This window comes from Schistocerca gregaria, chromosome 2, assembly GCF_023897955.1.
Source record: "Schistocerca gregaria isolate iqSchGreg1 chromosome 2, iqSchGreg1.2, whole genome shotgun sequence".
NCBI lineage: Eukaryota > Metazoa > Arthropoda > Insecta > Orthoptera > Acrididae > Schistocerca > Schistocerca gregaria.
Genome location: NC_064921.1, coordinates 270,035,357 through 270,048,502, shown reverse-complemented (window position 1 = coordinate 270,048,502; position 13,146 = coordinate 270,035,357). Strand labels below are relative to the sequence as shown.

The following is a 13,146-nucleotide window of genomic DNA, read 5'->3' as shown; positions in this document are numbered from 1 at the left end:
ATGAACTCAGATTTTGTATCTTCATGTGGTCCTTGCGTGTCAAGATGTGTGATGGTTGCAGTAGAATCGGTCTGCAGTTTGCTGCAAATGCCAGTTCTTCAAATGTTCTCAATAGTGTTTCATGAGAAGAATGTTATTTTCCCTCCAGGGATTCTTTTTTAGTTTATGAAGCATTTACGTAATACTCACATGTTGATCAAACCTACTGCTAACAAATGGCCTCTGAACTGCTTCTATGTCTTGCTTTAATATGACCTGGTGGGGAAAGCACTTGAGCAGTATACAGGAACGGGTTGCACAGTTGTTCCATACATGGTCTCCTTTATAGATTAGCAACAGTTTCCTAGAGTTCTGTCAATAAACCGAAGCCAATAATACACCTTCTGTACACCTAAGTATTTAATCGATGTGACTCTGTCAAGCAGCACACTACTAATACTGCATTCAAACCCTTACATTTTTAGAAAGCACCATGTGTGCCTCAAGCAACTCAGTAAGTCAGTGTATGCCTGTTCTGTATTGATATTCTTTACCTTAAACATTGTAGCAAGTGACAGTTGCTGTATATTGTAGTATGTAATACTTGTCTCTACTTCCTAACACTTGTGTTTACTTCGTTTCTGATGTTTTTTGCTGATCTACTTTTCAGATTCCGCTCCCCCATTGTTGTTGACACCAGAAGTACTCCTTCTAAGACTATCAACTAATCTGTGGGCAATATCTGTGGCGTGCTTTCTGTATTCATTTTCGTTGTGAATAGATGCCTAAGGATGGTGTGCTTTGGTCAATTACCACAGAACACGTAGTCCCTAATTATAGTCATTTTTATTGGGTGTAGATGTGTGAGGATGTTGTTTTGTTTGATTGAAACTACTAGTGTTCCAATAAAGAAGTAATGTAACAAATACTGGACAAAATCATGTTTTTTAAAAAAAAAAGCTTTAAATCACCATCACCACAAGGTATGGTTGATGAAGATTATTTGTTTCAATAATTTCCATTATTTCTGACAATCACTTGCACAGTACCTTCATAGTGGTGTGGCAGTTAATGACAGTATTTCTTGAATTTCATTTTTGATTGACCATTGGGAAAACAAACATAAACTTAAATTTTCTGTTCTCATTGTGGCAACTTCCTAGTTTTAGGATTATATCTAGTAACATCTGCAACTATTTGATTCTGAGACAGGATTGTTCAGTTGTTTTGGAATTCAAAGCCCCTTATTTTACATTTTTGGTCCGGAGATCAAGGTTTTTCAGGCCAAATATCTCCAATGCTTCCTTGCATTCGTGTCATACTTCATGAAGGGTACATATACAGTTAGGACAGGTCAGGAGATTTTCCGTATCCTGATAGTCACCAGAATCCAATCTGTCATTGTATTAATCTATAAGGGCCCTTGGTCACATTTGCTCATTCAGAAGCTACAGTGATACTGTCATTACCCTCATTCCTAGAATTAATAGCCTAGTAAAATTCCACAAGGCAGAATATCCGCTGCATCTCATAGTAAATGGAAACAGCTGAATGACATCTGTTGACACAACATTTGACTTTCAAATTACAGCACGTAGTTGCAAAGTTTAAGGATTCTACACATTTTGTGGAAATACTTCATATGATGTCAACAGACGTATTTGTGAGTTTTGACATTAAATCATTATTTACAAATGTTCCTACACAAGTTTTGGACCAGGGGGAAGAGAAGATATCACCAAAAGAGCAGAGCTAGTGAAACATTGCCTACAATCCAGCTGTTTCAAATGGTGAATAGTTTTATTAAACAAGAGTAGCAGTGGATTCTTCTTTGTCCACTTTTGCTCAAAATACCTTCATCGTCATTAGGCCACACAGAGAGGACACATTTCCTTATTTCTACAAGTCTCTCAACAGCATCCATCCTGAAATCAGTTTCACTTTGGAAAGAGATGTTGCTCGTGGTTTACCTTTCATTTATATCCTGATGGAAAATTAGGACACACATTATACAAGAAATGCAGAAGATACTTGCATGTGAATCCTCCGCACCACCCTCAGCAGTAAGAGAAAGTTCTCAGAACATTGACAGCTAGAACATATCTTGTCAGTGATGAAGAAAAATTAAAATGAGAATTAAGTCATCTAAGGAAAACATTGACGTCGAATAGCTATTGATACTAAGTCAGCAGATAGGGGTCTGACTGAAATGTAAAAGAGTAACAGATAGGAAAGAGAGAGCACAGATAACATGATGACAATTGGTGTACTTTGTCACAAATAATGAGCATGATTGATTGAATTAGAAATATCCTCCGTCACAAAGGTCAAAAGCTATTTTTTTTTTCAAGTAACCATAAAATAAAAGATGAGTTGATATTGATAAAGACCAACCATATCCACCACAGACTGATTGCAGTAGACAGAATTAAGCCCAAGTGTGATAAAATATACGAGTGGGGGACATGTTGTACAGGTAAAGAATGGTAAAAGATGACGAGCACCACGTGTGGCTCAAGCAACTCTTCATTCAAGATACAGATTTTTTTCTAATGTCCTTATTTGAACTAAAGCACCATAAATGTCTATCAAAAAGTCATACAGACAGTTGAGATTGCTAAAAACCCTATGCGAATATAATCAGGCATCACTTACACTCACCCCCCACCCCACCCCCCTTCCTCCCAGCTAATGGAATGCCAATAAATGCTTCCTCCAGTTGTGGAAATGTAATTGAATAGTCAGTCATAAATATTTACATCAATAAATTCACTAAATACTCTCTTTTAAGACAGTGTTCAGTTATTTCCTTGGAGGAGACCACAGTAAGAAAACTGAAACGTCAGGTCCAAAGACTTGGGATGGAATTTCGTGGTACCAAATCTCAAGAACTTTTTACTTCATCAACATTGGCCATGAAAGACAACATTCTTATATATCTTGTCCCAAACCTGAGATTCATCAACTTCAGCTTGCATGTTCCTCGTAATCATGACCAATATTTTTATATAAAGTGTTCATTTCTTTGTTTTAAATGTTTCTAATGAATAATTAGCATGCTTGATAATAATATATGTATATCATCTCAACTGTTAACATTCTCATGCCCTTTGTGTTTCAGTGATATCTGGAAGAGTACTAAATCTTATAAACTACAATGAACAAGCTTACTTCTGTACAGATGAATTTGTTAGAAGTTTTTCTAAATTTAGTGGAAGACATGTCTTATTAAAAATTCTCGATACTACTGGCATGACTCTACCATTTGTTGAAGTAAATAGAACAGATAACTTTGAGATGTTTCAGATGCTGGACAAGTAAGTTTTTAGAAATAATATCTTTTATGAATTATGAAAGTAATTCTCATTTGAAAACTGTGTTATTTCTATTCCAAGGATTGTATATATAATCCATACGTAACAGAACCACATTTTCTGAAATATTTTTTAGTAGAAATGCAGTATTTCTAGTTTGGTATTCATTGTTGATCTCGATATTTAACATTGTTTCAGAAATTTTACATTAAGCACTGTATTTTACTTTCTGAATTTAATTTTAAAACACTAATGGAACTTCCTGGATGGAAAAATAAGGCAACCACTCACCTATAGCAGACTTCTGTGTTCAGCACAAAAACATGTCATGGGAAACAGTATTCATACTATCTTGGAGCTCTTGCTCTCTTTATAGTAAAAGTGCACAAATTCACACAAATACCCAAACATATCTAGAGAGAATGCCCACATGGGGAGGTGGGAGGAAGAGTGGTGTAAGAAGGCACTACACACCTGGACAGGGAAGGAGTTGGGGAGTGATGTAGACAAAAGAGAGGAGGAGAAAGATAATGTAAGGCAATGGAAAACAGGTTAGTGGAAGTTTCAGCTGGGGGACTGAGAAATTCCAGGATATGCAGAGAAACAGTTAACACCTACATAGTTCAGAGAAAGTTGTACTGGAAGAGAATATCCAAGTGGCCCAAGTAGTGAAGCAGCTGTTGCATTAATTAGTGTTGTGGTATGCAGCATTTTTGACAACTAATTGGTTAAGTCTGATGTTTGCAACAGTTTGGTTGTGGCCATTCGTACGAGTAGACTGTTGATTACTTTTCATGCCCACACAGAATTTTGTACAAAAGTACAGCATATTTCAAATATAACACATCTGCTTTCACGTATGGCGCTGCCTTGTATTGTACCTGGATTACAATAGGAGATGGTGTGTGTGTGTGTGTAAGGGCGGGGGGGGGGGGGGGGGGGGGGGACAACACTTACAGCATCTGGGTTGACCACAAGGGAATGACCCATGAGGTGCAGGATTGAAATAGGGATGGACAAAGATATTCTGTAGGTTGGATGGGTGATGGGGAAACTACTTTGATGTGGGTCAGATTTTGGGTAGGAGGATATCTCTCATCTCTGCCCACGATGATGAGTAATCCAAACCCTGGCGAAGGATGTGGTTGAGCTTTTCAAAACCAGGGTGATACTGGGTGATCAGAGGCATGTTGGCTGCTTAAGAGGGTTACTGGTGTCAGAGTAGGTGGTGGCACGGGAGATCTGTTTATGGATGAATTGTGTGTCAGTAGAGCCCCTGGTAAGGTTTCCATCACATTTTAACAACTGCTTTCCACTGCAGATGTGGCATCCACTGGTGGCAAGGCTGTGAGGAAGAGACTTCTTGACATGGAGCAGGTGATAGATGTTAGAGTGAGTCACTGTTTGGCAAACCCTACGATGCTATAGATCTGATGTCCGGTGAGAAGCAGGGGAGGGAGGCTTCACATAAAATTATGAAAATTGAAAAAAAAAGAAATAAATGTCATGCAATGGATAATGTCTTATTAAATAAAAATTACTGGGGGTGACTCAGTTAAGCATGAATGTATGGATGCCACACCTCAGACAGATGTGTTAATGAAGGGACTCATCAAACAACAAAAGGAAACTAGCCTTCACTATAACAATTTGGTTTATTCACATAAGACATCAACCAGAATGATTTACCCATTGAATCAAGCATATAAACATTTGATAAGTGGTCAGGAGATTAGAAAGACGAACTATATAGCCTTTGCACAGGTGGGTGTACATATAAAAGCGTAATATGAAATTATCTCATTGACATGGCTAGTGATTGTGAAAATAGTCTGTCATTTGAAGGTAGGTCTCCAGAAAAGCAAGAGTGAACACCAATACTTTGGCCAAAGCATGTAATGGATGAAAATAGCTCACTGTGAATGTTAAATCTGTGCAATGGAACTCTGGTATAAATTAACTAGCTACATGTTCCCCACGCCTCGTGCAGTAGCGACTGGAAATTCCAGTCCAGTTTGGCCTCTTTACCATGCTCTGAGTCGGATACATGTCTCTCTGTGAATGTCTTTTGTTGCTGCCAAACTGTGAAGTGTTCTTGACGGCGTCCCTGAAGCAAATATACTGTGATGTCTCACTGGCTGATTGTAGCAGACTTTGTACAGTCCAATCAATAACTATTTTATAAACAAGTTTAACAGCTTCCTATTTTTGCAGATTTTGTCAAGGTGTTGTTAACCAATAATGGTGTGATACAGGAAGGAAGGCAGAAAATCTCACACTCTTCATTACAGATTTTCAGCCCCCAGTCAGCTAAAAAACTCGCACATAGGCATATGTGAGGAAATTGCACCTCCTATCGAAATAATTACTTTGAACCAATCACAGGACCCCTTACTCAGATTTAAACAAACATTCCTGTGTGTCACGACACCATCAACAGCTGGACCCTCAGTCTAAAGCTTTGGGTTTTCACCTGGCCTTCAGATCTTACCCCCGCCAAAAAGGCTTGTTTATAGTGTATTCTACAGTGCAGTTTCTATTGAACTCAGTCTGCCCATTGCTATGGTTCTAGATGTTGACAGAATGGCAACATTATTGCTCCCATTTGAGCCTCTGGGCTCGCGTATTTATCTGTCTTTTCTCTATGCCTCTGACATTGTTCCTGTAGAGGGGATAAGTGGAGTGCTCCTTAATAATTACAACGCCAGTTTTCCTCAGCCCACTCCATTCTTACACACAGGTTACTAGGCACTGTTGCAACTGCAACATAGGGGTTCTTCAAGGCACATCAGTGCTCTGTGCTGCCCTGATCACTTCACAGCTGTAAACAATGCCTGCTGGGCCATGCCTTCTCATCTGTGTGTGGCGTCATTAACCTGCCTCACAGAATTGTTTGCTAAATATTAATATTGCCCACACCTGCCGTCTGATGTAACAATCAGTCCCTTAACTACTACCCTTTAGCCATAGCTGAAATTTTCAGGAGTTCCACAAATCCATGCCTTTACTTACTTGTGCGGTAACAGGTTAAATGTGATCAGTAAGCAAGTGATTCAAATACTCACCCTTTCATAGAGCCACAAGAAAGAGAGATTGCCAGTACTCATGGAATCCTGGCAAATGACTGACATAATCGCATTTGTTGATCTTAAAACTGACAACAAAAATTGTAGGCTTCCAGGCTTTGGAAATCATGTTGGAGGTCAACAGATTCATATGTTAGGTGTCACTTGCACTGTTAAACATGCCCGTAAGATGCTACAGATCCAATACCTGGTAACATACAGGGAAGAGAGGCTCCCATAAGATTATGCATATTTAACAGAAACAGTCTCATACAATGGCTAACATATTGGGGATTGCCCAAATAAGCATGAAAGTATGGGTACCATATTTTACACTGATATATTAATGAAGGTACTTGTCAAACTACAAGAGGAAATTAACCATCACTATAACAGTTTGGTCTTTTGACATGAGAAATCAGTCAAAATGATTTACCCACTGAAACAAGCATATAAATATTTAATAAGTGACAAGAGCCTGCAAGTATGAATTATAGCCTTGGCATAGGCGGGTGTACATAATATGAAACTATATTTGGGGTATGACCAGTGACTGTTAAAATGGTTAGTGATTTGAAGACAGTTCCCCCAAAAGCAAGAAAGAACACCAATACTTTTGCCCAAACCACATGCTGTGCCTACGAGCTGTGTGTGAATGTTAAATCTGTGCAATGAAACCCCGGTGGAAATTATCTAGCTTTACATTCCCCTCGCTTTGGTAGCTGCTTTGACTGCACATGCTTACAACTCTTAAAAGGTGCTAGTGTTGAAGATGGCTGTAGTATTGGCTGCAGATTCTGAGTCCACCTCAGCCTCAGTACTTTTCCATTAGTTGGAGACATATCTCTCAGAATATCTTTTGTGCCTATCTGGAGTGAAGTGTGTACTTGATAGCGTCTCTGAAACAACTTACTTGGTTCTGCCAGTATCAGAAGCTTGCTGGCCAATTGCAGTAGACGTTCTGAGCTTTGACCATTAATAATTTTATAAACAAGTTTAATAGTTTCTTACTCTTGTGCATTTTGTGCTTGTTAACCAGTAATGGCATGGCATGGGAAAGAAGGCAGAAAATCTCCACCACTACATGACGCTCCAGCAATAGTCAACCGAAAGCCTTACCTGTAGGCACACATGGGAAATCACGCTTTCTATCGAAGTAATAACTGTGAGTCAGTCACAGAACCCCTTAGCCAGATTTAAATGAACATTCCTGTGTGTCACGGTAATGTCCAATGGCTTGTTCCTTAGTGTGAAGCCCTTTGTTTTCACTTAGCCTTCATTTCAGATATTACCCAGCCAGAAAGGGTGGTTGTTGTTATGTGTGTGTGTGTGTGTGTGTGTGTGTGTGTGTGTGTGTGTGTGTGTGTGTGTGTGTGTGTGTGTGTGTTTTAACACAGTCTGCCCTGTCCTACACACCATACCTGCTCAGAGACAGTTTTCAGCACCAAACAAGTTTGTTACACTCTGGTCCTCCTAAATTAACTTCCCTATTGTGAGCCAGCTAAAGAAAACCCCCAAGGATGTGCAAAAAAACAGTCCTCACTCACCACTTGAAAAGGAAGGGCAAAGAAGTAGTAATTAGCAGTGCAATCATTGGCAGCAGTGGATATTTTCTGCAGTTTTTATGCAGTGTTACAGAATTCACAATATACTGACTACTTACTTACTTCTATGTTTGTGTGTCGCTAACTACACTGCATATTTCCAGTAATCAGCCACATGGATGGCTTTATTATTTGCTGTGCTAAGGTCTGCTACTGTATAAGTGTTGTGTATTTTTGGGGATATTATTAGATGTAGATGATGTTGTATTGCACCACTCTTGCAAGAATCGTTGTCTTTATACTCTCATTTTCTCAGGCGGGGACTGGACCTTGTGACACCAGGTATTTCGTGGTTAAGCACTCTCTCTGTCGGAAATGTTAGATGAGTCCCAGCAACCAATTGTTCTTTAAGCTTTATCAGCACCTGATTTATAAGTTTTAGTATAAAGTATCTTGCTGTTTTTCATGCAGCTCATCTAAAGAGTCAGCCATTTGTATAAAACATTGTCGGGACTTTAGTCAGCTGTGCTGTATTTGGTAGCTGTATAATGGATGCCAGGGATCATTAGACTGTTTAGCCGCAACTTTACTTCTGATTATGGTTGGAGTTGTGCTGACAATGGCATAAATTTTTTGAACTGTGGTTGGTTTTAGGCAGCCATACACGATGCGTATTCTCCCATTGATTGCCACATTGATGTATTTGGCATGTGCAGAGTTGTCCCAAACAACTGCTGCGTAATCTACTGCAGAAAACATGGTGCAAGAGCCAGTGTTCTCAGAATTAGTGGTTGAGCTGCCCATTTCATGCTGGTGAATTTTCGTATAATATTGTTCCTCGCACACACCTTCCCCTTAATATTTTGACAGTGCTTTTGAAATGTCAGATTCTGTCAAAGTGGATGCACAAATAATTTGGTGAGTCATCATGGTTTAGCTCCTGACACTACCACATAACTTTCAATTGCCTATGTGCCTCTTTATTTTAAGATGGAAGGCACACACCAAAGTTTTACAGGGATTTGTATTGAGGAAGTTTTCTTTGCAGTAGACAGCTAAGTCTTCGAGAGTCCACATCAATTTCCCTTCCAGTTCCTCATACGATTTTCCTTATGCAGCCATGGTAGTATCATTGTCATACATAAACTGTCTCGTTTTTCCGAAACTCCTTCATGAAAAAAGTAGTGGTAAATATTCCTGAATTCCAATCAAGAACAACTGCCAAGATGAGAAACATATAAGTAAATATCCTCATCGTAGCAAAGCAGCTTAAATCACTTAATAAAGGCAAGGCCTCCGGTCCAGATTGTATACCAGTCAGGTTCCTTTCAGAGTATGCTATACAACAGCTTCGTATTTAGCAGTTATATACAACCGCTCGCTCGCAGAAAGATCCGCACCTAAAGACTGAAAAATTGCTCAAGTCACACCAATACCCAAAAAGGGAAATAGGAGTAATCTGCTGAATTACAGACCTATGTCACTAACGTCTATTTGCAGTAGGGTTTTATAACATACTGTGTTCAAACATTATGAATTATCTCAAAGAAAATGTTTATTGACACATAGTCAGCACGGATTCAGAAAATATTGTTCCTGTGAAACACAACAGTTCTTTATACTCATGAAATAATGAGTGCTATCGACAGGAGATGTCAATTGATTCCACATTTTTAGATTTCCAGAAGGCTTTTGACACCGTTCCGCTCAAGCATTTTCTAACTGTACTGCGTGCTTATGAAATATCACCTCAGTTGTGCGACTGTATTCATGATTTTGTATCAGAAGGGTCACAGTTCGTAGTAATTGATGGAAAGTCATAGAGTAAAACAGAAATAACATCCGGCATTCCCCAAGGAAGTGTTATAGGCCCTCTATTGTTCCTGATCTATATTAATGACATAGGAGACAATCTGAGTCGCCCTCTTAGATTGTTTGCAGATGATTCTGTCATTTACCATCTTGAAAGTCGTCAGATGACCAAAACGAATTGCAAAATGATATAGGTAAGATATGTGTGTGGTGGCAATTTACCCTGAATAAAGAAAAGTATGAAGTTATTCACATGAGTACGAAAAGAAATTGCTAAATTTTGATTACACGATAATTCAGCTAAATACTTATGGATTACAATTACAAAGAACCTAAATTGGAATGATCACATAGATAATGTTGTGGATAGAGCAAAACAAAGACTGCAATTCATTGGCAGAACATGTAAAAGGTGCAACAGGTCTACTAAAGAGACAGCTTACACCACACTTGTCCATCCTATTCTGGGGTATTGCTGTGCGGTGTGGGATTCGCATCAGGTGGGACTGACGGATGAAATCAAAAAAGTTCAAAGAAGGGCAGTTTGTTTTGTATTATCGCGAAATAGGGGGATAGTGCCACAGGCATGATACATAAATTGGAGCGGCAATCATTAAAACAAAGGTGTTTTTTGTTGCGATGGGATCTTCTTGTGTAATTTCAATCAGCAGTTTTCTCCTCCAATTGCAAAAACATTCTATTTAAGCCCACCTGCATAGGGAGAAATGATCATCACGATAAAATAAGAGAAATCAGGGCTTGTACAGAAAAATTTAAGTGCCCATTTTTACTGCGCGCCATTCGAGAGTGGAATAGCAGAGAGACAGCTTGAAGGTGGTTCATTAAACCCTCTGCCAGACACTTAATTGTGGACACAGAGTAATCATGTAAATGTCTCACCGTTTACAGGCTGGTCGTTTGTGTAAATGTTATTAAAATTGGTAATATGACCGCGTTGGAGTAGGGCATTCTTTTGCATTCTCCAGCAGCTGTTCCTTCCCTTTAGTGTCAATATAAACATCTATTTTAAAGGAGACGTGCTACTAATTTCGTTCTTCCGAATCCTTAGTCACGTTACAAAATTTAACAAGCAGCTGTGGTGATTGACATTATCATAGGCAGCCAAGAGATCTGCAAAAGCGATCCGAATTATCTGCTTCTGTTCGAAGCTGTCTTCTTTGTGTTGGGTGAGATTCAGTATTTGGCCACAACATGACTGACTAGGCATAAATCCTGCTTGTTCTGGTATGATTTTGGTCTTTCTTGTGCCAAAAATTCTGTCAAGAACTATTCTTTCAAGTGCCTTGTACAGATGACACAGAAGTGACACAGGCCGAAGTTTTGTGGCTCTGTAGATTCTTCCCTTGGATTTAGGATGACCAACACCTCCAGACTGTCAAAATGTGAATGGTAGTGATAAAACTATTCATTTTAGGGCTGCCAGCCCAGAACACTTTATTTGTTCAGTGCAGCTAGTAGCTTTGTTCTGATTCGTTTAGTGAAGCATTCTTCTAAAGTCTTCATCATTGAATGAAGTGTCGAGGGCAGCCACTAAAGTACTCATATCATGTAGGATTTTTACTCTTTCTTTTTTTCCTTTACGTAGTATTTCCTCTTTTAATATAAGGCGGTGAGCTAACCTTTTGGGAGCTGCTCCAGTTAGATCAGATGCTGGAGTCCTAGGATTGTTGTGGCGACTTTTTACTAACTTCGACACTCACCAGTATGTCAGGATTTGTTACCAGTTTGGGCCTCTTTCAGTTCAAGCTGTTGACGCTTCTTGTACAATCTCTTCACTTGCTTGATTACTGTTTTCTGAGAAAGGATTGTCATTGTACATTGATTAGAATTGCTGTAGAAGTTTTTTAGATCCTCCTTCCAGACCCGCATTGTTTTCAGTAGTGACTAAGGCATCTGAATGTTTTAAAAATAGGTTACGTGACAGACTGGGTGTAAACTGCTATGTAACAATATGTATTTGTGGAACCATCAGAGAGTTGTTCATGGACATCTAGGTGGATGCCTCATTGAATTATAAGGATCAGGTGAAGAACATTTGGGAGTAGGTGTTGAGGATATGGAGGAAAGAGCAGAGGTTGTTCCTACCATGAATACAGATCATAAAAATGTTATCACTGCATCTTAACAAGACAAGGGTTTTAGGTGTTGACTAGATGGGAAGGACTCCTCTAGACCTATGTGGCCCATAAATAAGTTGGCATAGGATGGCGCTCTGCGAGTGCCATGGAAGCACCACGGATTTATTTATAGGTTTGGCCTTCAAAAGTGGAATAATTGTGGGTCAGGATGGGATTGGCTAGGAGGATTAGGAAAGATGTTCTGGGTTTTGTATCAGGAGGATGTTAGAAGAGGGAGGGGGGGGGGGGGGGGATGTTAGTGTATAAGGACACCACATCTGCAGTGACCAACAAGGAGCCTAATGGTAATGGGACAAGAACTGTCTTTCTCGACTCAACCAGCCATCTTCCTAGATGTTGATCTCCATCTCCCAACAGACCACATAAATATGTCTGTTAAGATCAAGTGCACCAACCACTAAGAGTACCTCAACTTTGGCATCTGTCACCTGTTCCATATCTAAAAGTCTCTCCTTGACAGCCTCACTGTCCAAAGATTCTGCATCTGTGGTTGAAAGCAGGAATTGTCAAAATGCCCCAAGAGCCCAACCAGAGCTTCTATTGACAGCCAATATCCTATCTAGTTCATCCAGAAAAAAAGTCCCGTGCCATCTCTGCCTCTGACACCATGAGCCATGTTAACCAGCCACCTACTAGCACTCCTCTCATACAGATGACAGATCTATCCTACTTCCATCAGCCAAAGTAGTGATCTGCCACCCATGTAACATACAAAATATCCTGGTCTGCCCCGACACCAGTACTGCTCCCAGTAATGCAACCCACAGGTTATTCTCTTGTTGTCAACCCAGATGGAAGACCTGTCCCATACACACACCCACTACCTCCCACTACAGTCCAGTCACAAAAGAAGGCAACACTACGTGTGAAAGTACAAGTGTTATATACACTGCCATTTGTGAAAAGTTCAACACCGAGAAGGAATTATCTGAACAGCGCCACACTTGGTGGAAGTGGCGACGAGTGTGCAAGCAATACGTGATGCATTTTGCAGTGAGATGGGGTGCATGTAGGCTGATCAGAGACCCCTCGTGTCGGTCCAACAGGGTCAGTGTTGCACCTAGTGTAGTTGGTGCAGAGCTGTTACACAAGGTGGAAACAATACAGTGAATGCCAGAATGCCTTGTCAACGTCAAAAGGAGCCATATTGGCATGTAAGCAAGTTCGAACGGGGCAGAATGATCACACTCCGTAAAGTGGGGTTGTCATACCACGACATTTCGGCTTGCACAGGATATGCTGCTATGACAGTGATGCATGTGTGGAAGCAGTG

At 39.9% G+C, this 13,146-nt stretch overlaps 1 protein-coding gene across 2 annotated transcripts in view; it reads left to right on the top strand.

The window, feature by feature from the left end:
- The window catches only part of LOC126336862 (uncharacterized), a 313,200-nt gene that overhangs the window by 283,856 nt on the left and 16,198 nt on the right, over positions 1–13,146 (top strand). For both annotated transcript variants that reach the window (XM_050000960.1, XM_050000958.1), the window contains exon 18: positions 3,101–3,296. In XM_050000960.1, coding sequence (XP_049856917.1) covers positions 3,101–3,296 — 196 coding nt within the window. The remainder of the gene's footprint in view (positions 1–3,100; positions 3,297–13,146) is intronic.